This window comes from Zalophus californianus, chromosome 13, assembly GCF_009762305.2.
Source record: "Zalophus californianus isolate mZalCal1 chromosome 13, mZalCal1.pri.v2, whole genome shotgun sequence".
Classification (NCBI taxonomy): Eukaryota; Metazoa; Chordata; class Mammalia; order Carnivora; family Otariidae; genus Zalophus; species Zalophus californianus.
Genome location: NC_045607.1, coordinates 36,117,790 through 36,139,663, shown reverse-complemented (window position 1 = coordinate 36,139,663; position 21,874 = coordinate 36,117,790). Strand labels below are relative to the sequence as shown.

Here is a 21,874-nt window from a genome sequence, read left to right as displayed (position 1 = left end):
CCATGTGGGGTTGGGGGAGAAGTGGTTTCCCTCTCTGGAACTTAGTTTTCTGTTAACTTTCTTTTTTTTCTTTTTTTTTTTTTAGTAGGTTCTATGGCCAACCTGGGGCTTCAACTCACAACTCCTAGATCAAGAGTCACATGCTCTACCAACTGAACCAGCCTGGGATCCCAGTTTTCAGTTATCTTTAAATAAGGCAATTGAATGATGTATTTATAAGACTCCTCTAGCCCTGAAATTCAGTGATTCTGGCAAAGATTGTGTAAAGATTTGCTTCTCTTATTAAGCTGTGTATAGTTGCTTAAAACATATTTGGTTGATGTGATCTGAAGTTAGAACCTTGTCTTTTTCAGGTTGTCCCATCACCCTTTTGACTGTTTTGTCCTTCTCTTCCTTGCTCAGATAGGACAAAATGCCTTTTTACTAACAGTGTCAGGAGCTGGAATTGGAGTTATCATCCCTCTGTGTTAAAGAAGTCCTAAGGCTTCCATTTCTACTGCACTTGGGGCAAGTTGTTGCTGGGGGCTTGCCTTTGGCCTCTGTGCCCCATGGATTCCAACTACATGCTCCTCCAAGGTAAGGGCTGTGTTATTCAGCTTTTCTTGTATTCATCCCCACAGCTTGTGCAAGTCAGCCAGTGTTCAATAAAGAAATATCACACCTAAGAATAAAATGTCATTGTCCTTAATTTCCCCCCAAGCCACTAGGTGTCGCCTTCATCTCAGAGAAACTAGGCCCCTCCTCTCTCCCTGCACACCTACACCCCTCCCTCTACTTTTGGAGCTCTCAGCTTGTTGGCACTGTGATTTCTGGAGGAGAGGCTTGAAGGGGGGAGACAAACTGTGGCTCTCAGGAGGGGGAGGAGAATGGACTTATATGCATCTCCTTTATGACCATTTGAGAGAAACTCCCCAAGGTCCCATAGCAGTCCCTCCCAGCAACCATGATATCATCCCTCATAAGCTGTTCTCGGGATCAGATTGGCATGCCAGATATGGGGTATCTGGGGAGAGCCTTCTAGGTTGGAGGCTTGGGAGCAGGATGGAACCCAAGGGGGATACAATGGGCTTCCATTGCCAGGGGGGAATGTTCTGCTTAGTCAGTCCATGAGCTGTTATCAGGTGCAAGCCTGGGCTGTGCAGGGAGACAAAAGAGGAGAGACTGTTCCTGGCCTGGGTCCCTGGAGCAGATGGTGTCCTAGAGGCCTAGCAGGCTATGGAGGGCCTCTGAGGACTTGGGAGACTACAGAAGGGAGCATGGGGAAGGAAGAGGGAGGTTGGAGGGTTGAGTTCTAAGGAAGAAGGAGACCCACCCATGGACTTTGTAAGGACTCAGGAAAAAATCAGTCATTGGAGTCCCTTGGTCCTGGAGGGGCCAGTCTTCCAGGTAGCAGGCATGTCTTCCTGGTGAGGGAGTGAGAGGTTCCTGCAATGGGAAGTGTGCTATGGTTTACTAGGTGGAGGACTAGTGAGGATACCAAATATGTGGGGATTCCTGACTGCTTCCTGGAGACTGGAGTGTTGGAGGGACTCAGGGGAGTAGAGAGGGGACCTTAGGAACAGCAGGATATGCGAGTGGGGAGAAGTTCTGGGCTCGTGGCACTGTGCAAGATGGGCAGAGGGTGGCGGAGTGGGCCAGGGGCTTGGGGGAGACAGGGGTAGGCCCTTAAAGTGAGAGGACGCCCAGGAACCTCGCCGGCCTGAGAGGCCCTTGCGCGAAGCCCCCGAGTTGTCACTGCGTGGGTATGAGACCTGGGATGTCCCTGGGCGCCAGGGAAGGGGGTGGGGGGAGACAGCAGGCGCCGGAGGGTGGGGCCGGAGGGGGAGGAGGAGGGGCCGCGGGGGCGGGGAAGGCGCGGGGCGGGGGCGGGCGTGGGCGGCCTGCCGGGGGAGTCACACTCGGCCGCCGCCGCCGGCGCAGCGAGCGGAGACGGGCCCGGCCGCGGCGACCTGACCTGGACGAGCGGCGCGCCTGGGGGCCCAGGCGGGGGGCGGGAGGAAGCGCCGGGCAGCGCCGGCCGCGCGGGCCCAGGAGGAGCGGAGCAGAGAGGAGCTGGGACACGGGCGGGGCCGCCGCAGCTCCGGATGGGACCAGCGCCCTGGGCCCGTTAGTCCAAGCAGGAGCTTCAGGAGAAGGCTTCACAGGGAGATTCACCCCTGCCTTTCCCTCTCCTCCGGCCCAGGCCTCGCTTCGCTCCCCGCCCGCCCATGGTCCCAGTCCTTCCGCGGCGCGGGCCCCCTCCCACCTTACCCCCTTGGTCCTCCTTTTCGCGGCTCTCAGCCCTCCTAGCCCCTTCAGCGGCGAGGTACCCCCGGGCCTTTTCTTTGTACCAGCCTCCCCCCCACCCCCACCCCATCCCAGTCTCGGATCCCCCTTTCCTTCTCAGCTTTATCAGGCTCCTTCACCTCCCACTGTCCCCATCCCTGTCGCAGGCCCCCTTGGTCCCTCCCTTTTCCTGCCACCCTACTCAGCCCTCAGTCCTTGCCCCAGGCTGGTAGACCCACCCCCTACCTCTACCTCTGGGGCTTCCTCCCATCTCCTCCTCTCCCGTCCCCACCACTTTCTGTACCCCAGCCTACCTAGCTGCTCCGCACGTCTCTTCCTGGCCATCTTCCCCCCAGGTTCTGGGCTGGGTGGTGCTTGTGCCTCCCCTGGAGGCCAGAGTGGCGCCGGGGTCTGGGGGTGGCGGGGCTGCTGCTTTCTCCCCATGGCACTGCCATCACTCCTGCTGTTGGTGGCGGCCCTGGCAGGTGGGGTGCGTCCTCCCGGGGCGCGGAACCTGACACTGGCGGTGGTGCTGCCAGAACACAACCTGAGCTACGCCTGGGCCTGGCCCCGGGTGGGTCCTGCTGTGGCCCTGGCGGTGGAGGCGCTGGGCCGGGCACTGCCCGTGGACCTCCGGTTTGTCAGCTCCGAACTAGATGGCGCCTGCTCTGAGTACCTGGCACCGCTGCGCGCTGTGGACCTCAAGCTGTACCATGACCCCGATCTTCTGTTGGGCCCCGGTTGCGTGTACCCTGCTGCCTCCGTGGCCCGCTTTGCCTCACACTGGCGTCTTCCCCTGCTGACTGCGGGTGCCGTGGCATCTGGTTTCGCAGCTAAGAGTGAGCATTATCGTACCCTGGTGCGCACTGGCCCCTCTGCTCCCAAGCTGGGTGAGTTTGTGGTGACATTACACGGGCACTTCAATTGGACTGCCCGCGCTGCCTTGCTGTATCTGGACGCTCGCACAGATGACCGGCCTCACTACTTCACCATCGAGGGCGTCTTTGAGGCCCTGCAGGGCAGCAACCTCAGTGTGCAGCACCAGGTGTATGCCCGTGAGCCGGGGGGCCCTGAGCAGGCCACCCACTTCATCCGGGCCAACGGGCGCAGTGAGTGTGGCCCAGGCTATCTTAGGGTCAGGGGGAGGAGGGGCGCCGCATCCCTGGAGCTCAGCATTGGGAAATAAATGGTGGATGGACGTGGTGGTTGGGGTCAAGAGGCACCTGTGGACAGAGCACCTGTGACGAAGGTGAGGGCGTTGTATTAGGGGAGCCTGTGGATGGCACAGGCAGATATAAACCAGGGATAAGATTTCAGGTAGAATGAGAAGCAAATCCTGTGTCAGGGAAGAATGTGGGATTGGGCGGAAATTGAATTTGGGGAGCAATATGAAACGAGTGCCCTGGAGTAGTGAATGCGTATCCATCTGTGAGCAGAGACTTATTAGACTGGGGCACCAAGAGCCCTTGGTGGCAGAAAAATCGTGAGGGCTCCATAAATGAACTTTGGGGTTCAGCAGATTTGTTTGGGAAAGACGGGGTAAAGCTGACACTGAGAGAAATTCTGAGCAAGTCAGTGCCTTTGAGCCTAGGCAAAAGCAGGGCAGAGTGGGGCAGTGAGGAGGGCTGGGTGTGGGGCAACAAGCAGAGCTCTGGGAAGAGGAGGGGCTTAAAGCTGATAGCTCCCTTCCTCTGGGGTCTGGAGTCAGACTCTGACCTCTGCCAGATGGTCCATAAGGCCCCAGGGTACTTATGACATAGACTTCAAGGGGGAGGAATGGGGAGCATATGTTGGGTGGTTGATAGGTTAGGGCACTCTCTTCCTTGCTAAAGATGGAAATGCAGATGGTTCAGAGAGGGGGCTGTGTGGGGACCGGATCCTTTCTCAGAATGCCCCTCTGTCTTGTACCTGTTCCCAGTCGTGTATATCTGTGGCCCTCTGGAGATGCTGCATGAGATCCTTCTTCAGGCCCAGAGGGAGAACCTGACCAATGGGGATTATGTCTTCTTTTACCTGGACGTCTTTGGGGAGAGTCTCCGTGCCGGCCCCACACGCTCAACAGGCCGGCCCTGGCAAGACAATCGCACCCGGGAACAGGCCCAGGCCCTCAGAGAGGCCTTTCAGGTATCATTTGAGCCAAACTTGGAGGAGGGGGAAGAGGAGCTTCTTTGAAGATTCTCTGTCTCTCGTAAGACCCACAGAAACCCCGGGAACAGGGCAGGAATTATGAGCTACAAGGAGGGAAACGAACAGAGGTTTTTTGAGTTTCATATCGCTCTTTCTTACTTCTCCACTTTTGTGACTCTTCTGAGTGTCAGCGCTACCCCCCAAGATCCCGGAACGCCCTCCTAAAGTCCCATTAGTAGACTATACTGTGAGGGAGGAAAGTTCTAGAAAAGACCTGGTCCCAGACCCTGAGAGGACTTTCATCCTTTCTGGATAAGCAAGGCATGATTGTGGTACAGTTAACTACAAGTCTGTGAAAGAAAATGATTATGTGTCCTGGAACAGACACTAAGAACTTCAGGGGGTTCAGAGGAGGGAGAATCAATGTCAGCTGGGTTTAGGAGAGCCTTTTTATAAAGGAATAAGAATCTGTTGTGACTTGAAACGTAGATGTCATATTTCTAGTCTGAGTGGGAGACAGGATCCAGGCAGCCTGAGCAAAGAGAAAAAGATAGGAATGGGCATATTTGGGGGACCAAGAAGATACTGACCTGCCAAGAAAGAAGGGTTGGTTTGAAGCAGATATAGGAAATAATGTTGCAGAGATATAATCAAATTAAGGAGAGCGCTGAACCTAAGATTAAGGTACCTGGACTTGAATGTGGGGTCCTTGAGATTTTTTTGCAAAGAGAAATACAGAGACAGAATTCAGGTTGGATTAGGAGAGGAGTACTTGGGTCTCAAATAGGGTGAGGTGATGTGGGCTCCAACGCCACTGGCAATAGTAGGAATGCAAAGAAATGAATTTACGAAATAATTTGTAGGGGTAATTGACATGACTCTGTTCATTTCACTCCTCTGCTCAAAACTGTCAATGACTTACTTTCTACAGAATAAAGTCCTGACTCCTTATCATGACATTTCAGACCTTCTACAGACTGTGTTCAGCTCAGTTTTTCAGTCTTGCCTCCTGGTGCCCCTCATACCCTGTACTCCAGCCAACCAGACCTCTCTCAGTTCCCCAACCCCTGGGCCTCCCGGCCTCTTGCCTTTGTGCTCTTTGCTCCTTTTTTTTCTGGAACGCTCTTCCTTCCCTCATCCCAAATCACACCCATGAACTGTTCCCTGATTCTCTCACCAATTTTTCACTAATTTATGTTTATGTGTTTCTTTTTTTTTTAAGATCTTATTTATTTGACAGAGAGAGACACATGAGAGAGGGAACACAAGCAGGGGGAGTGGGAGAGGGAGAAGCAGGCTTCCCGCGGAGCAGGGAGCCCGATGTGGGGCTCGATCCCAGGACCCTGGGATCATGACCTGAGCCGAAGGCAGACGCTTAACAACTGAGCCACCCAGGCGCCCCTGTATGTGTTTCTTATTTATTTATCCATATCCCTCCTTTTCCTGAAAAGGATTTGAGGTGGCCTATGGGATAACTTTAAGGTCTTTTCACCTGGGATTCTTTGAGTCTGAAATTCAGTAGATGTGTATGAGGGCTGGACTTTGGTGGTCATCATCTCCAATGAGTAAAGGTTTATGTGGCTGTCATTATATATTTGGTTGTATCTGACTGTGAATGACAAGTCTGGGTCTGAGTCCGTGACTGTCACACTTGAACATGGGCAGTGGCAGGACGGGTTTCGTTTATGCTATAACTTTTGCCTGAAACAACCTTCTCACCTTTGTCTGTCTGGATAATGTATGCGTATTCTCTAAGACTCAGATGAGTTATTTTCCCTTTGAGGAAACAATTCTCGAATCCCCAGGTTGGGCTGAATTTCCTGTTCTGTGCTTAACTCTGTCTCCTGTAGAATTTACCACATTATTCAGTCGATATTTGATTCATTTGAAGATTGACTCATTCTATTAGTATCTATCGAGTACGTGTTATGTCCCGGTCACTCTGCTAGGTTCTGGTATACAGTGGAGAATGTAATAGATGTAGTCCTTGCCTGGAACTTACATTTAATAGGATGGACAGACACTAAATAAGCAAATAAATACAAACATAGGGCAACTTGCGATGAGTGTTACTTAAAAAACCCACAAAAAACAAAGATCAAAACAAAACAAAACCAAAGCCTCTCATGTGAAGGGAATAACGAGGGAATTGTACTTCAGCTAGTGTGGTCGAGGAAGATCTCTATGATGCTCCTGAATGGGATGACTCCAGAGCCTTTTGGGCTGTATTTTTTTTTTTTTTTTTTTTGTGGAAGGAATACCTTTCTTTCTCATCTGGGAATTCCTACCAGTCAAGGGGCCCCAGCACTTCGGGTGGGGGAAATGAGATCTAGTCAGCTGACAGATAAATTAATTCTCAGTTTTCCCACTCACTACAGGCATTATTCAGATAGAAAAACATAAGGAGATTTTGCTAGGACACAAGAGAAGGGGGGAATCAGCAATCAAGAATATGCTGAGGGGGGAATCAAGGCTTTGGGGCGGGGTGAAGGTAAGGGGGTAACGAGGTGTTCTCTGGAAAAGCCACTTATCCTGTTCCAATGCTGAAGCAGGGCAGGGCGTGAGGGAAGTTGAGTGGTCAGCTCCAACCAAGGATGAAAGAGCAGAGAGCCCTTACCCCAGAGATACCTGGCCTACTGGGAGGAGAGGGCTCTGAAATTAAGTATATTGATATGATTTTTCTCTCATTAAGCCATAGCTGCGTGATCATGCTCAGTTTTGTATTCTACGTGCCTAGCACGGACTTACTGAACTGCATTAAGGTGCGTGTTGGGGAGAAGTGGGGAGAGGACTAGGAATTCGTTTACAGAGGGGTAGGGCTAGCAGGTGCCATAAACCAAGGTGATCAGCCAGGACAGGGAAGACTAAGTGGATACAATAGAACTAAGTAAGCAAAGGATGGCTAAACACGTTTTTGGCAGCCTTTGCTTATTTTTCTTCTCACCTGGGGTCCACTGTGAAAAGGGCCACCATTACTTACCTTTACCTTCTTCTCTCTCTGTAGCCCTGAGCAAGCACAGAAATTCTTTGGAGGTTCTTCTTTTTTTTTCCTTTTTTTACATAGCTAGTAACCACAGCAAAAACAGTCTAGCATAGCAGTTTTCAAAATGTGGTCTTGGAACCCTGGGGGCCTCTGAAATCCTCTCAGAAGGACCATGAGGTCAAAACTATTTAAAACATAATACTAAGATGTTTATTTGCCTCCTCACTCTTATCCCTCCGCGATTGTACAGTGGAGTTTTCCAGAGGCTACATGACATGTGATGCTCTTGTCAGCCTGGCAGCTGGAGAAGGTGTCCTTGTGTATTCTTGTGTTCTAAAAACTTGTCAGTTTTAATTTCTAAAATGTAAAGATTGATAGATATAATCCATGTAATCAAAAGCTCTTTGTGGTCCTCAGTAATTTTTAGTAGTGTAAAGGGGGGTCATGAAATCAAAAAGTTTGAGAACTGCTAGTCTAGCAAACTGAGAAGCCTAGAGAATTATGAAGTGTCTAAAAAGCATTAAAAACCTGTTATCAGCCTTTATATTGAGATATAAATTGTGTTAAGCACGATCTTTTTGGGCTCTTTTACTGATTTTTTAACATTGTTTGTCAACAATATCCTACCCTTCTATTTTTCTTTTATTCTTGAAATAGGTGTTACTGAACAAACCCTTCCAACCCCATCCTCAGACCCCTTCTCCTTTTAAGTTATACCTGAGGGTGGGAGAGTATTACAAGCGTGTGATCAAGGACCCAAATGCTCCAGTAAGAATAATTACGTTACGAAGCAAACGCTAGTCTAATGTAATGAATACATATTAGAGATCAACTTTATTATTTCCTACCTAGAATGAATTGATACAAAGTAAATCACATATATGTGATTTATCTAGTATCTCCAAGTCCACATGTACTTTCAGTGACAGGAATGAACAAAACTGGTAGAAGTGGGTAGATTTTAATCTACATTTCACAAAATGCATTGATCTGAATGAAGTCTTGCCCTGAAGTTGCGATGCCAGCTTCCCATCCAAGGCAAAGGCTGGTCTCAGTCGCTGTGCAGGCCTGAGGTGTAGACAGAGGCCAATATGTCCATCAGCAAAGGAAGGGGAAATGTGTGAGGTCAGTGGGCGCCAGGAGGGCATCCCAGAGAGAGACAGAGATGCGCTGACCCAAGGCCAGTGATGTGGGCCTGGCTGAGGTCACGTGTGTCATTTGCCTAGCTATGAAATGTGTGTGGGCATGTGACTATATGTTTTCTCTGTGACACATGTCTATTAGTGATGTATAGGACCATGCCCGTATGCGGGACAGTGCTGCTTAGGGTGGGTGTTCCACACATGTTCAGTGAATGGGCCCACAACTTTTCACTGATAGGCTCATTGTCTCCAAGTGTTTCCCTCAGGTGTCCTGAAATCTGTTTAATTCACTGGGTGGAGGCACTGTGTCCAAGTGGCCCAGAGGAAAATATCAACACGTTACTGATCACATTAACAGTAATTAACATGTCAGAGAGGAGCTGTTGATCCGTGTTGTCCTTGACAGTGAGTAGGTCCCCAGAAAGGATGGGACAGAGCAGCTGTGAGTGCTGTGGCTGGAAGGGAGGGGACAGGGAAGACAAGGGGACAGGTTTGGGGGATGGAGCTGATATCTCTATTTCCCAGGCTCCACCTTCCCAGAACCGTGCACTTTTCGTGGTGGAGTGCCACTCCCCTCTTCCCAGATGTAGTAAACATACACCACACGGACCTCACACGCACAGGTGCATGCACAACACAGAGCTTAGTGTCCTTGCAGCCTTCAGACTCATCTGTGTATATTTTGTATCATGAATATTTCACCGAGCTCCCTGCCCTGCTTCCTCTCTTCCCCAATGCCTATCTTGAATCCTGTTCACTCTCCCCATGTGCTGTTGGTACAGACAGTATTGGTGATCACTTACCGAGAACCCCCAAATCCTGAGTATCAGGAATTCCAGAATCGTCTGCTGATAAGAGCCCGGGAAGATTTTGGTGTGGAGCTGGCCCCCTCCCTGGTAAGTAGATCTCTCTTTCCTGAGAGTCGGGCCAGGCTTTGAGGAAAGGCTCTTCTAACTCAGCATCAAGCCTTGGCCTCGGAGCCAGCCCAATTTGGGGACTGTCTGCTGTCATCCAGGCTTTTTCCTTCTGTTCTTCTGTCCAGTGGAGGTAGGGATGGCACATTAGGAATGAGAGGAGGGAAGGAAGCAAACCAGAAGAGAGAGAAGCGGTAGAAGGAGACCCCAGAGACGGGAAAGGGGGCTGGGGAGGGGCCTGGCAGGACATTTGGAGACCCCTACTGAAGTTGCCACCCCTAGATGAACCTCATTGCTGGCTGCTTCTACGATGGGATCCTGCTGTACGCTGAAGTCCTGAACGAGACAATCCAGGAGGGAGGCACCCGGGAAGATGGACTTCGAATTGTGGAGAAGATGCAGGGACGAAGATACCATGGTAATGGAGAGGGTCAGGCGGGGGCCGGAGCGCTGCTGTCGGGCCTGGGAGCGGAGTAGGCAGAAGAAAATATAGACGCCAGGGGCAGAGGAAGAGTTAGGAGGGGTCAGAGAACATGGCGGAGGTGGACGTGTATTAAGACCAGGGGCGGGGAGGGATCTGAGGTAATTGGAGGAATCGGGGCACAGGAAAGGGTAGATCTCAAAGTAAGGGCTGCTCTTTTCTATCTTAGGTGTAACTGGACTGGTTGTTATGGACAAGAACAATGACCGAGAGACTGACTTTGTCCTGTGGGCCATGGGAGACCTGGATTCTGGGGACTTCCAGGTAACGGGGGAGGAGGCAGGGAGGAGACTGTGGTCCCTGAATATCTAGCTTTCAAGGGTTCGGTGGGGCAGAATCAAAGGTACTAGAGGCAGGGACTTGTTTGCTGGAGCTCTGTCCAGGGTGGGTGGTAGGCTGGGGAGAAAAGCAGCCAAATAGCGGGGCGTTTGGGGGAGAGGCTGGTGGGAGCAGGCCTGTGGGCCCAGTTTTCTCCTTCCTCACAGCCTGCAGCCCACTACTCAGGAGCCGAGAAGCAGATTTGGTGGACAGGACGGCCTATTCCCTGGGTGAAGGGGGCCCCCCCCTTGGACAATCCCCCCTGTGCCTTTGACTTGGACGACCCATCCTGTGATAAAAGTGGGTGTGTGCGGGGGCTGGGAGTCACCCTTCTTCCCCTAACTCCCATCCTTTCATCTCCTCTCCCTGACCCCCCACCCTTAGCTCTGTTTCCCCCTCTACTTGTAGACCCCTTCCTCCCACTCCTTTCCCTCAAGGAGTCTGTCTGCTCCCTACACCCTGAGCACCGCCCCCTCCCCGTCCACAACTCCACACAGTGTTTCTCAGGGTCCCCTCTCTCCTTCAGCTCCACTTTCAACTCTGGCCATTGTGGCGCTGGGAACAGGAATCACCTTCATCATGTTTGGTGTTTCCAGCTTCCTCATTTTCCGGTGAGTTCTGGGCTTCCTACTGACCTCTACCCCCTTCCCTCCCTCCCACTGCTCAGGCCTTCTGGGGGTTAGCGGGACTCTTAGTTTGATGGCTGTCTCTTAGGCCTAACGTCTTCCTCTCTAGCCTTTTCTCGTTAAGCTTTTAGCCTAGGTGTTGTTTTCCCACTTTTGGTCCAAGCCTGGGTGTCCTAAGGATAGGTTTCGCGTGGGGTCTTCTAAGGGCAAAGGTGAATTTTCCATGAATGGTACCATTTTAAGAAAGAACTTTTACCTTCAGCCTCTGTGTTTTCAAATGAGCACAGGGCACATATCCCCCGTGTAGAGAGAGAATGCATCCTCCTGAGGCAGTCCTGCACTGAGTCCCACCTCGAGTGTGATGGTTGCAGCTTCTGGTGCTGCAGGGAAGCCCCCCACAACCCCACTGTTGGCTCCCGGGGTGGTAGGATCGGGCTTGCCAGTCAACTGAGGTGTGCAGTCCTTACAGAAAGCTGATGCTGGAGAAGGAGCTGGCTAGCATGTTGTGGCGCATTCGCTGGGAAGAACTGCAATTTGGCAATTCAGAACGATATCATAAAGGTGCAGGCAGTCGTCTCACACTGTCACTGGTGAGCTCTGGTCTCAGCTGTCCCTCTGCTTCCCTCTGAGTGCCTGTCCTTTCGTACCCTGGACCTTTCCCAGCACATTGGCTTGTAATGATAGCCCTTGCACTGCCACCATCATCTAATGTTCCTTTCATCCTTCCGCCTCCATGTTGCCCTTGGCCCCAGCGGGGATCCAGTTACGGCTCGCTCATGACAGCCCATGGGAAATACCAGATCTTTGCCAACACCGGTCACTTCAAGGTGAACAGTCATCCGCTTGTTCTGGTCCCCATCATTTCATCCTCTCTCATCCCCATATGTCACCTCTTGCCATGAACCTCTGCCCCTCATAACCTTCCTTTCTATGTCTAGCTGAGCTCCTGGATGTTCCCACCCTTCTCCAGGATTTCCTAGCACCCGGGAACTCCTGATACTAACTTCCCTTTTCCCCTTTCACTCCCACCATCAGGGAAATGTTGTCGCCATCAAACATGTGAATAAGAAGCGCATTGAGCTGACCCGGCAGGTTCTGTTTGAGCTCAAACACGTATGTAATGTTGTATGGGTTAAGGGTGAGGGGTAGATAGGGAGGGAGAAGAGGAGAGGGGAATAGTAAAATTGGCTAGGGAGGCAAGGGCTTATTTATGAGGGGTTTTAAGTTGTAGGTACACTTAAGAGAAAGGTCCTGTCATGCAGTGCTTTATTTCTGTATCTGATTTTTGATTTCCTTCAATTCTTTTTTCTTTTCCCACCTTTTGTTGTTGTTCTTAGATGAGAGATGTTCAGTTCAACCACCTCACTCGCTTCATCGGTGCCTGCATTGACCCCCCCAACATTTGCATCGTGACCGAGTATTGTCCTCGGGGGAGTTTACAGGTAAGGGAAAAGTGGAGATTCTAGGGATAGGGGAGATAAGCACGTGATCGCTAGTGGGACTAGGGTAGTCATATAATCTATCCCATGTCACTACCAGGACATTCTGGAAAATGACAGCATCAACTTGGACTGGATGTTTCGTTATTCTCTCATTAATGACCTTGTTAAGGTGAGTCTTCCCTGCTCTTCCATAAGAATTCATTTGCTTTAAAATGCCTTTCTTTTTTTAAGGTTTTATTTATTTATTAGAGAGAGAGAGCACGCACATGTGCACGAATGGGGCGGGGAGGGGCAGAGGGAGAGAGAGACTCCCCGCCGAGCAGGGAGCCTGATGTGGGGCTCCATCCCGGGACCCCGGCATCATGGCCTGAGCTGAAGGCAGATGCTTAACTGACCGAGCCACCCAGGCGCCCCTGAAATGCCTTTGTTTCTTGATCTTTGCTTTCAATTTCTCCTTCCAGTCCGGTGAAAGTGCTGTTCTCTCCAGTTCCCCTTATTCCTATGGTTGGGTAATAATGGGTGAAGGATCTGGAGTTTTTAATCGGGGGAGATTTATCTGCCACAAAGAGTCCTGTACTTGTAAAGAGTTTTTGTCATCCTGCCCTAGACATCTCCGATCTCTCACCATCATCTTTTTTTTTTAAACCTCCAAGAGTTTATATTAAGATTTCTCAGCAGGAAAAAGATGAATGGGGTCTCCGAACATAATTCTCTCCTACTTTTTCCTCATCATTTATTTTCTGACCAATATTTGGCATAGCTGCTTTTTTTTTTCCAGAAAAACTGAAATTAAAAAAAAGAACATTTACTAGTAAAACTAAGAGAAATGAAGGAAAATTATACTAGACCTTTGGTATCTTCCCATATATTAGTTTTTAGCTATTTTCAGGTGACCCAGTGGTGCATGGCTTTGCAGAGGTATGAGTTTGAATCGTGCATGGATTGGACAAGTGTTTAGAGCAATTCTTATAGCCAGTGAGCTAGCCTAGTGGATCACTTGTACCACACTTGAAGCTGGCTTTGGCTTTTCTGTTTAATTCTCATGAGGTTATTTAAAAAATTTTGTGTGTGTGTGTGAAAATTTGCCATCAAGTGAGAGATAAAATATTAGGTAAAGTTGATGTGGTGGCTGACTGTGATGATAAATATAAGAAAAACAGGACTCTAGAGAGTACCATGATTTGATGGAAAAGTGATTTAGAAAAAAGCCAGAAGCCTAATGCTTTCTGTATTCACAAATTTGGTGATTCCCAAAGGTTTTGTTGATATCAAAAGGAATAAAAAGGGAGGAGTTCACAGAGACTAGAGTTAACGATTTTTTACGTCCAGAGCTAAACACCTTTAGACAGAGGTGTTTTGGTTAGCATACAGATCACTGCATCCTTTTTCTGTTCCACCTGAATGATTTGGGCGGGCTCCCAGGGTTTCATTTTGGGAAGCACCACTCTGCCTTCTTGGGACCTGCCTGATAGTCCCTCATAGGCAAAGGTTTTTCTCCTCTGGCTCTGCATTGGCTTGGCAGCCGTCTCCCACTTTTGTCCCTTGTCCAGGGCTTTACTAATTTACTATTTTTTCCACTTTCTCTCTGGCCTAGCATCCTCTCCAGTAGATGGCTTTCCTCCTCCATCCTGACTTGCCTGCCTACACATGGCTATATGTTAAAGTTTACAACTGGCTAGTCTTCCTTGGTGCATCTAGGTACTCTTGATACCTGGGTCTCTAGCCATGTCTTTCCAAGTAGTGGCCATATATTTGAGGCCATCATGGATGTCAGACATATCGTTTTTGGAGTTCACCCTCATAGTTCTGTTTACTACTTAGAAGACTGCCCTTTCCAGTCCTCCCCTTGTCTCTCCCCTTAAACATTTCTCCTGTCCCTGGTGCCATGGTGCCAATATACTGTTTATGGTACCAAGAAGGGATGACTCTCCTATTCTGCCTGCTTCTTTGGGTAGAAACTTACTGTAAAGGATGCCTTCCAAAAGTAGCTTATTGTTTTTATGGTCCAGAGATCTTTAGACAGCTAGCTAATGCCCATCTCATGGAGAGGGGGGTATCTTAAGCCAGATATAATCCAAACCCATGACTTGATCTGTATCCTGCAGGGCATGGCCTTTCTCCATAACAGCATTATTGCATCCCATGGGAGTCTCAAGTCCTCCAACTGTGTGGTGGATAGTCGTTTTGTGCTCAAAATCACAGACTATGGCCTGGCCAGCTTCCGTTCAACTGCTGAACCCGATGACAGCCACGCCCTCTATGCCAGTGAGGCCTTCCCCCACAACCTCCTTTTATATTTCTCCTCTGGCCTTCATCATTTCCACCTAGGGAGGGTGGGAGAGGGAGATGGAATGACAGTAATATGGGGAGCATTATGGGCTTGGGGATACTCTTTTTGAGGACCTGGCCAGCCTGTTCCCTCTTTTCAGAGAAGCTGTGGACTGCCCCAGAACTGCTCGGTGGGAACCCACTGCCAACCACAGGCATGCAGAAGGCTGATGTCTATAGCTTTGGGATCATCTTACAGGAGATAGCACTTCGCAGTGGCCCTTTCTACTTGGAGGGCCTGGACCTCAGCCCCAAAGGTGAGAGTCAATCTACTGCCCATAGACTCCTCTACCTGGGGGACCCTATTCTTCATCCAAAGCGTTTATCACCCTCAGAGATTGTCCAAAAGGTCCGAAATGGTCAGCGGCCATATTTCCGGCCAAGCATTGACCGGACCCAACTGAATGAAGAGTTAGTATTGCTGATGGAGCGATGTTGGGCCCAGGAACCAGCTGAGCGGCCAGACTTTGGACAAATTAAGGGCTTCATTCGCCGCTTTAACAAGTGAGAGGGCACTAAGGGGTGGGGGCTCTCAGTCTTGGTGGATGAGGTGGGGCTGGTGGGGCCAAGAGGGTGGGTTGGGTAGGAAGTCCTGGGAGTCTTGAGAGTCTGGGAGCAGGTACCATATCCTGGCCTCCCTCCAGGGAGGGCGGCACGAGCATATTGGACAACCTGCTGTTGCGCATGGAGCAGTATGCCAATAACCTGGAGAAGCTGGTGGAGGAGCGCACACAGGCCTATCTGGAGGAGAAACGCAAGGCTGAAGCTCTGCTCTACCAAATTCTACCCCAGTGAGACTTTGGTCACCTTCCCAGATTTTCCTTTAGTATTCTACTCTATTGGGTTCTCCCAGATCAAGCTCCTGAGAACTCACCTCCCAACTCTTAGAACCCTGTTTTGTTTCACCTTGACACAGTGAGCCTTTCTGGCTATAGACTGTGTGTTTTCATTCTGTCTCCGAATGAGCTATGCTGCCTTCTTCTTGGCTTCGCAACCCTTCTTTTAGGACACGGCTCTACCATGCCTTTGCTCTAGCAGGTGGATGTAGAACACTCCCAACTTGAGACACTTAGCCCCCATCCCTAGGGGTCCCCTTCCAACCCCCCACCACTTAAGTACTTTACCTTGAGCTAGTCCTAGTCACCTTCCTTCTCTTCTACCCGGCTTAGCTTTCATGTTATAATGCATCTCTGCGCCAGCCATACACTCCTTTCCTCTCTCCTCCACCCATCCTCTCTCTCTGAGTTTGGCCCTTGCTTCCTAGTTCAGTGGCAGAGCAGTTAAAACGGGGAGAGACTGTACAGGCTGAGGCCTTTGACAGTGTTACCATCTACTTCAGTGACATTGTTGGCTTCACAGCTTTGTCAGCAGAGAGCACCCCCATGCAGGTGAGAACCAGAAATGAGAAGTAGGGGGCGGGATAGGGATCTGGGGGAGCTTTGTTGGGGCATAGGGAGCCTTGATAGTAGGGGAGATTCATTTGTTCTGGAGTTCCCATATTTTGTTAGGGCTTATGGGTTAAGAATTCTTAGAAAGTTAGGCTCAAGTCTCAGGGGCTCTACTTTCCCATCCTTGTTAGGTGGTGACACTTCTCAATGACCTGTATACCTGCTTTGATGCCATAATTGACAACTTTGACGTCTACAAGGTGAGAGCTGGGGCTATCCTTCTCCTGAGACCACCTTGAAAACCCAATCTCCCTGAACCCTACATGCCTTACCCCACTCGATGGTCAGTTTGCCCTCCTGGGTCTCCAGCACCCTAGTACTGGGGTCCCTTTGTAGACAAATGAGCTCTGGCCCTCTTTTTTTTTTTTTCAAGATTTTATTTATTTATTTGAGAGAGAGAGAATGAGAGAGAGCACGAGAGGGAAGAGGGTCAGAGGGAGAAGCAGACTCCCCGCTGAGCAGGGAGCCCGATGTGGGACTCGATCCCGGGACTCCAGGATCATGACCTGAGCCGAAGGCAGTCGCTTAACCAACTGAGCCACCCAGGCGCCCGAGCTCTGGCCCTCTTATTGTATCTTTCAGTCTGATTTCTTGTGAATCTTAGGCTGCCCTGATCAGAACCATCACAGGATTTAGCCCCTATCCACCACTTTTTACCTAGGAGTATAAACACAGCCTCTCCATCTTTTCTCATCTCTCCATCCCTTCTAGACACGGAAGAATCATATGGGATGTAGGTACAGAATGATTTATTAGGGTGAGGGACATGCTACCTTTTTGTTACGTCCTTGAGTTGGCACAGAGTGGGCTTTATTGTACTTCAGAGTAAAAACCATTGGGATTTAGGTGTTGATTTTGTGACTAATTGTGTGGCCTTGGGCAAGTAACTGGAAAGCTCCTCGAACCTCAGATATTTTACCTATAAGTTGGGAATAATAGATTTATTGTGTAAAGCGCACATTGCACAGATAATACTATTCCTGTCTCTTTCCTTTGGACTTACTCTACCGTGTCTATTATTACTATAACATAGAACTCCCATAAACCCTTTACCAGATTCACCAGTTATTTATATTTTACCCCACTTGCTTTACTAAAAAAAATCTATATACCTATGTAATTATTTTCTGGACTATTTGAGAGTAAGTTGCAGGCACGGTGCCCCTTTATCCCTAAACGGTTCAGTGTCTGGTTCCTAAAAATAGGCCATTCTTTTGTATAGCTTCAGCACAATTAACAAAGCCAAGCGGTTGCTTTCGTACCTCACACAGTTCAGGCTGTCTGAGGCCTAGTTCAATGGGCCTGCCTGCCCTCCTCACTAGCCTCTGTGCCCTGTTTTCTTGCTTCCCATTTCCTGACAGCAGAACCTCTTTGTCCATGTGTTGTTGTAGACAGGGTATCCATTCATTCAGCAAATGTTTACTGAGTGTTCGCCAGGTACAGGGGTGGGGTAGGAGGATTTAAAGATTCCCTTAACTGCACCTCTCCCTCTTCCCCCTCTGCCAATTCTCAGGACCATGGCACTTACTTTCTAGTCAATGTTCTGGCCTCCCAGGCTGTTAGGATGACTCATAGTGGTGTTCAGCTTATCTCCTTCTATGCTTCCCCATTCCCACTGATCCACATAGAGGTGACATTTTCATCCCCATCTCAATCAGGTAGAAACGATTGGAGATGCCTACATGGTGGTGTCTGGCCTCCCAGGCCGAAATGGTCAACGCCATGCCCCAGAAATTGCTCGTATGGCCCTAGCATTACTGGATGCAGTTTCTTCCTTCCGCATCCGCCACCGACCCCATGACCAGCTGAGGCTACGCATAGGGGTCCACACGGGTAAGGCTGACTCTCACTCCAGCCCTCGTGTCTGCTTTTCCCAGGCTCTCCCAACCTGTTTCTTCTCCTAGGGCCCGTCTGTGCTGGGGTTGTTGGCCTGAAGATGCCCCGCTATTGTCTTTTCGGAGACACGGTGAACACTGCTTCCCGCATGGAGTCTAATGGTCAAGGTAAAACATGAGCCCTCAAGCCCAGCCTCAGCCTCAATGTGTGTTGTCCTTTTCTTCTTTTCAGAGTTCCTCCAAATCTCTCAATCTGAGAGACCACAGTTCCTGACTGCCCCATCCTTGGACATATTTTGGTTCTAGTGCATGCCCTGGGAAGACTGAGAGCCTCCTGAGGGGTGGTGGTTTGGTAAAGCTCTCTCCGGTACCGCCAATTCTTCTCTTGTCTTTTCTTTGATTCATCTTCCCACCATCCCTGCAACCTCCTCCCACCCCCAGCCCTGAAGATCCATGTCTCCTCTACCACCAAGGATGCCCTGGATGAGCTAGGATGCTTCCAGCTAGAGCTTCGGGGGGATGTGGAGATGAAGGTGATGGCAGGCCATGGGGAGGGGTCATGGAAAGGGAGGATGAAAGCAATTATGGGGACCATGGGGAAAAGAGAGAGATAAAGAGAATAACATCAAAGAATTTGAATTATCTTCACTCCCCCACTTCTAGGGAAAAGGAAAGATGCGAACTTACTGGCTCCTAGGAGAGCAGAAAGGACCCCCTGGACTCCTGTAAACCCTACTTCTTCCCAAATCAGACAGTCTCCTGCTGCTGGGACCTGGGTGGTCACCATCTCTCCACACACCAGAAATGGACATTGTCATGTAAGATGGAAACCAACGTGCACAAACCCCGACCTTATATGGAAGTTGTTGCTCTTTGCAGCTCAGCCTTGTACATATACCTGCCTCGCTCTGGCCTGGTCCCCTTCTTCCTTACCTTCTGTAAATATCTGTATCTAAACCAGAATATTTTGGCCAAATATAAAACAACAAAAAATGTCATGGTGTCAGAGTCTGGGTTAGGGGCAAGTCCAAGGAAAGGTGATGAGGTGTGAACATGGTAACGCCTAGAATCACTGAAATTGCAATCTCAGGGCAAGAGAGAACCCTTTATGGAAAGCCCCTTCACCAAGTACAGACAGAATGTACTTCCTTCCCACCTCTCCAGTACAGATGGAAATAGATTCCATATTCCACATCCCTCTTCCCTCCTCAGTCCTTAGATAGTGGTTCTGTGCATTTCACCACCCTGTTCTCCCTGACAGGCAAGGGAAGATATTTCTCCCAGTTGGTGGGAATAATTCTCAGGTTCATAGGGCAAAGGCTGCCCCAGAGACAAAGGCACTGGTGTCGAGAAACTGCAGTTCTTCCGGAATGGCATGTCCAGTGTCTTGATGTTACTGACACCCTGGAGGAGGGCCAGAATGAGCACAGACCCTGCTCTGCGCCAAGCTGCAACCGAACAGCCTCTTCCTCGCCTTCTCCCCCCGCCCACTCCCAACACCCTCACACACCGGCAGCTGTGGTGCCCTCTGCATCCAGAAGGTTTCAGGCTGCTCCTGACGGTAGTCGTGAGGCTGTAAGGGAGAAAACCCGAAAAGCTCTTGGTTTGAATCTCCTTCTCTTAACCTCTGCTACTTTCCCACAGCCCATTAGAGCCCAGCTGTACAAGTGGGATGGGATAAGCTCTCACCTTGGTTGGGGCAGGAGGCCCGGCAGGTACCAGCTCCTTTCGGTAGTCATGGTGTGTCACAGACTCGACCTCAAAGTGATTCCTTGTGGGTTCCTGCTCTGCCTGCACCTCTTTACTATACAGTCCTGGGGGGCATCAGAGCCATTCTTCCCAGATTTTTGTCTTCCCCCTCCCCTTTACCCTTCCCCCGGCCTCTCACCAGATCTGATGGCGCAGGAGCATCTCCACCATGGCTTCACGCTTTCCTGTGGGAGGGCAGGGAGGGGAGAGAGTGGGGGAGTCTGGTTAAGAAGCAGGCCCAGAAGAAAAAAATGTGAGAAAAGGAAGGAAAATCATGGGGTTTTACCCTTATACCCATTGGACAATCCATAGTCCTACTAGAAATTCCTTCCTCTCTCTTTTCTCTAATGGGCTCATGCTTCTCTCATGCTTCCCACCTCGAATTGGCTGATAGTAGTTTCGTGGGGGCTGGTATGAGTCTTTCTGGGTGGTGCTGAAGGACATGGGTGACTGTAGCTGCAGGGTCAGCAGTCCCTGGTGTCCATGTCGGAAGAAGAAACTCTCAGAGCCATCCTGCATACTTGGAACTTGATCCAGGTGGTTGGTGGCTCTCTGTGGGCCCCAAGTTGAGTGATATCCTTTATGGTACCCACCCTCATCATAAACTACTGCCTCCCCCAGGAAACTGGGGGCAGTCTTCAGGAAAAGGGAGCAGGTCAAAACCTTAATACCTCCTCCTCCCAGTTGTAGAGAAGGCAGTGGCCCCGTGGCAATGTTTCACTGAGAACCTTACAGTTCCCTTCAACCTGGGGGGTCTTCCATTGCCCTCGAGCACCAGGTTCTGAGACTTGCAAAAATTTCCAGGGTTGTTTCCGAGGTTCCCAGTGGCAGCGATTCCAGGAGGCATAATTAGGGGTCAGCTCTGCCCTGAGGTTTCTGAAGCTTGGGAGATTGGAGGGGCTGAGCTCAGGGTCATGGCCACCGTCTGGACCAGGCCCAGAGTCAGTGGCAGGACCAGGGCCAGAACCAGGACCAGTGCCTCCACCAGAGTCACAGCCAGGGCCACAGCCATGGCCAGGACCAGAACCGGAGCCAGGAACAGGGCCAGGACTAGAGCTAAGGTCATTTGTAGTACAGGGATCCTGGGTGAAACGGGAAACATAGACAGGCTCAAAGCCAAGTCTCCTATGGCCTGTCTTGTGGGTAAAGCCGGCTCCAGTGCAGGGCTCCTCAGGAAGACTGTCAGAGGAGCGGTCCAGGAGAACGCTCGGCTCAGAGTAGCGCGCTAGGGTCTTCGTAGATAACGCATCGGTTTTGGCGGTGGAGGCGGCTGCAGCTGCAGTGGTGGCGGCTGCCAGGACCGACCCAGGACGGCCATCCGAAGGAAACGGTTCTGAAGCCGACGGGAGCCCTCCAGCATCAGGCTGTATGTCCAAAGATCTAAAAGAAAGTGAATGCGTCAAAGTCGTCAAAAGCGCAGCCCAGTAAGTCCGCTGACCCTTCTTGTTTACACCTGCAGCCAAAGCTGCCGCTCTCACCGAGACCGCGATCCCTTGGTAGACTCGGTGGTCTCCATCTTCAGGAACCAGCTACCGGGTTGCCATAGAGACGGCACATAATTCCAGGAGACTGCGCAGAACTAGAGTTGGGCGGAAGCGTTGGGTGGGGGTGGAGGCGGATTCCCTGCGGGGCGGAAGTCTTCAACCTGCCGCTGTCTGGGAAGTTTGCTTTCCGTTCAGACTCCGTTCCGCCTCAGCCCAGCTTTTAAGGTTCCGTTGGCCTAGGGCCCTGCCTTCTACGCTTAAGCATGGTTCTTTTGAGGCTTTCTAAGGTGGTTGTGTTGGAGACAAGCACAGGGCTGGGGTATCAGGGTAAAGCATAGTTGGTGTGCTTGTGTAGGGGCAACAGTAACTTCCCCTTAGTTCATTCTCAAAAGTGGAGGGAGTCTTTTTAAAAAAATGTTTAAGGTTGAAAATACATCAAACAACTCAAAAGCAAAATGGTGAGACATGGGGATCTGTCAAAGGCTAGAGGCCTTTTTTGGCGTGATTACTTCTCCTTCATTAAAAGGCCCTCACATTGACCATCCTCCTCTCAGACTCCCTTAGCACTTGGCTTGGCATCTGAGTGAGTGCCAGGATTGAGCAAATCTCACTCCTGGGTTTCAGTCTCTTCCTACTCACACAAGCTTATTCCTACTGCTACTTTTCTAGAAGCTTGATCCAGGTGGACCATTAGTCATGAGGACTCACAGATCTATAGGCAAATGCTTCTTC

At 50.3% G+C, this 21,874-nt stretch overlaps 2 protein-coding genes across 9 annotated transcripts; one reads left to right on the top strand and one right to left on the bottom strand.

Moving 5' to 3' along the window:
* Positions 1 to 1,914: 1,914 nt before the first annotated feature.
* Positions 1,915 to 18,897, top strand: NPR2 (natriuretic peptide receptor 2). 6 transcript variants are annotated; one of them, XM_027614789.1, is made up of 22 exons: positions 1,915 to 3,374; positions 4,184 to 4,389; positions 9,300 to 9,413; positions 9,714 to 9,849; positions 10,082 to 10,176; positions 10,398 to 10,530; positions 10,757 to 10,841; positions 11,326 to 11,446; positions 11,609 to 11,683; positions 11,892 to 11,969; positions 12,194 to 12,298; positions 12,396 to 12,467; positions 14,404 to 14,563; positions 14,728 to 14,883; positions 14,962 to 15,130; positions 15,271 to 15,417; positions 15,891 to 16,014; positions 16,206 to 16,274; positions 17,733 to 17,907; positions 17,979 to 18,077; positions 18,351 to 18,442; positions 18,573 to 18,897. In XM_027614789.1, exons 1-22 carry the CDS (start codon positions 2,708 to 2,710, stop codon positions 18,636 to 18,638), a joined length of 3,144 nt encoding a protein of 1,047 aa, XP_027470590.1. In that variant the 5' UTR covers positions 1,915 to 2,707; the 3' UTR covers positions 18,639 to 18,897. The 6 variants fall into 6 exon arrangements, with proteins under 6 accessions (XP_027470590.1, XP_027470589.1, XP_027470596.1 ...); XM_027614788.1 differs by having other exon boundaries at positions 11,317 to 11,446; XM_027614795.1 differs by lacking the exon at positions 9,300 to 9,413.
* Positions 18,898 to 18,996: 99 nt separating this feature from the next.
* Positions 18,997 to 21,852, bottom strand: SPAG8 (sperm associated antigen 8). Of its 3 annotated transcripts, none has more exons than XM_027614805.2 (7): positions 21,137 to 21,852; positions 20,330 to 21,038; positions 20,036 to 20,210; positions 19,798 to 19,843; positions 19,599 to 19,713; positions 19,420 to 19,482; positions 18,997 to 19,313 (listed from the first exon to the last, which is right to left on the bottom strand). In XM_027614805.2, exons 1-7 carry the CDS (start codon positions 21,172 to 21,174, stop codon positions 19,125 to 19,127), a joined length of 1,335 nt encoding a protein of 444 aa, XP_027470606.1. In that variant the 5' UTR covers positions 21,175 to 21,852; the 3' UTR covers positions 18,997 to 19,124. The 3 variants fall into 3 exon arrangements, with proteins under 3 accessions (XP_027470606.1, XP_027470607.1, XP_027470608.1); XM_027614806.2 differs by having other exon boundaries at positions 19,103 to 19,313; positions 20,036 to 20,132; XM_027614807.2 differs by lacking the exon at positions 20,036 to 20,210 and having other exon boundaries at positions 19,103 to 19,313; positions 19,599 to 19,723.
* Positions 21,853 to 21,874: the final 22 nt, after the last annotated feature.

Coding starts and splice junctions, on each gene's coding strand:
- NPR2 (XM_027614788.1), top strand. CDS start 2,708: ATGGCACTGCCATCACTCCTGCTGTTGGTGGCGGCCCTGGCAGGTGGG. Junction 4,390..9,299: donor CCCTCAGAGAGGCCTTTCAG/GTATCATTTGAG, acceptor CTGTTGGTACAG/ACAGTATTGGTGATCACTTA. Junction 16,275..17,732: donor ACAACTTTGACGTCTACAAG/GTGAGAGCTGGG, acceptor CATCTCAATCAG/GTAGAAACGATTGGAGATGC.
- SPAG8 (XM_027614805.2), bottom strand. CDS start 21,174: ATGGAGACCACCGAGTCTACCAAGGGATCGCGGTCTCG. Junction 21,039..21,136: donor ACCAAGGGATCGCGGTCTCG/GTGAGAGCGGCA, acceptor ACTTTCTTTTAG/ATCTTTGGACATACAGCCTG. Junction 19,714..19,797: donor CTCCTGCGCCATCAGATCTG/GTGAGAGGCCGG, acceptor AGGACTGTATAG/TAAAGAGGTGCAGGCAGAGC.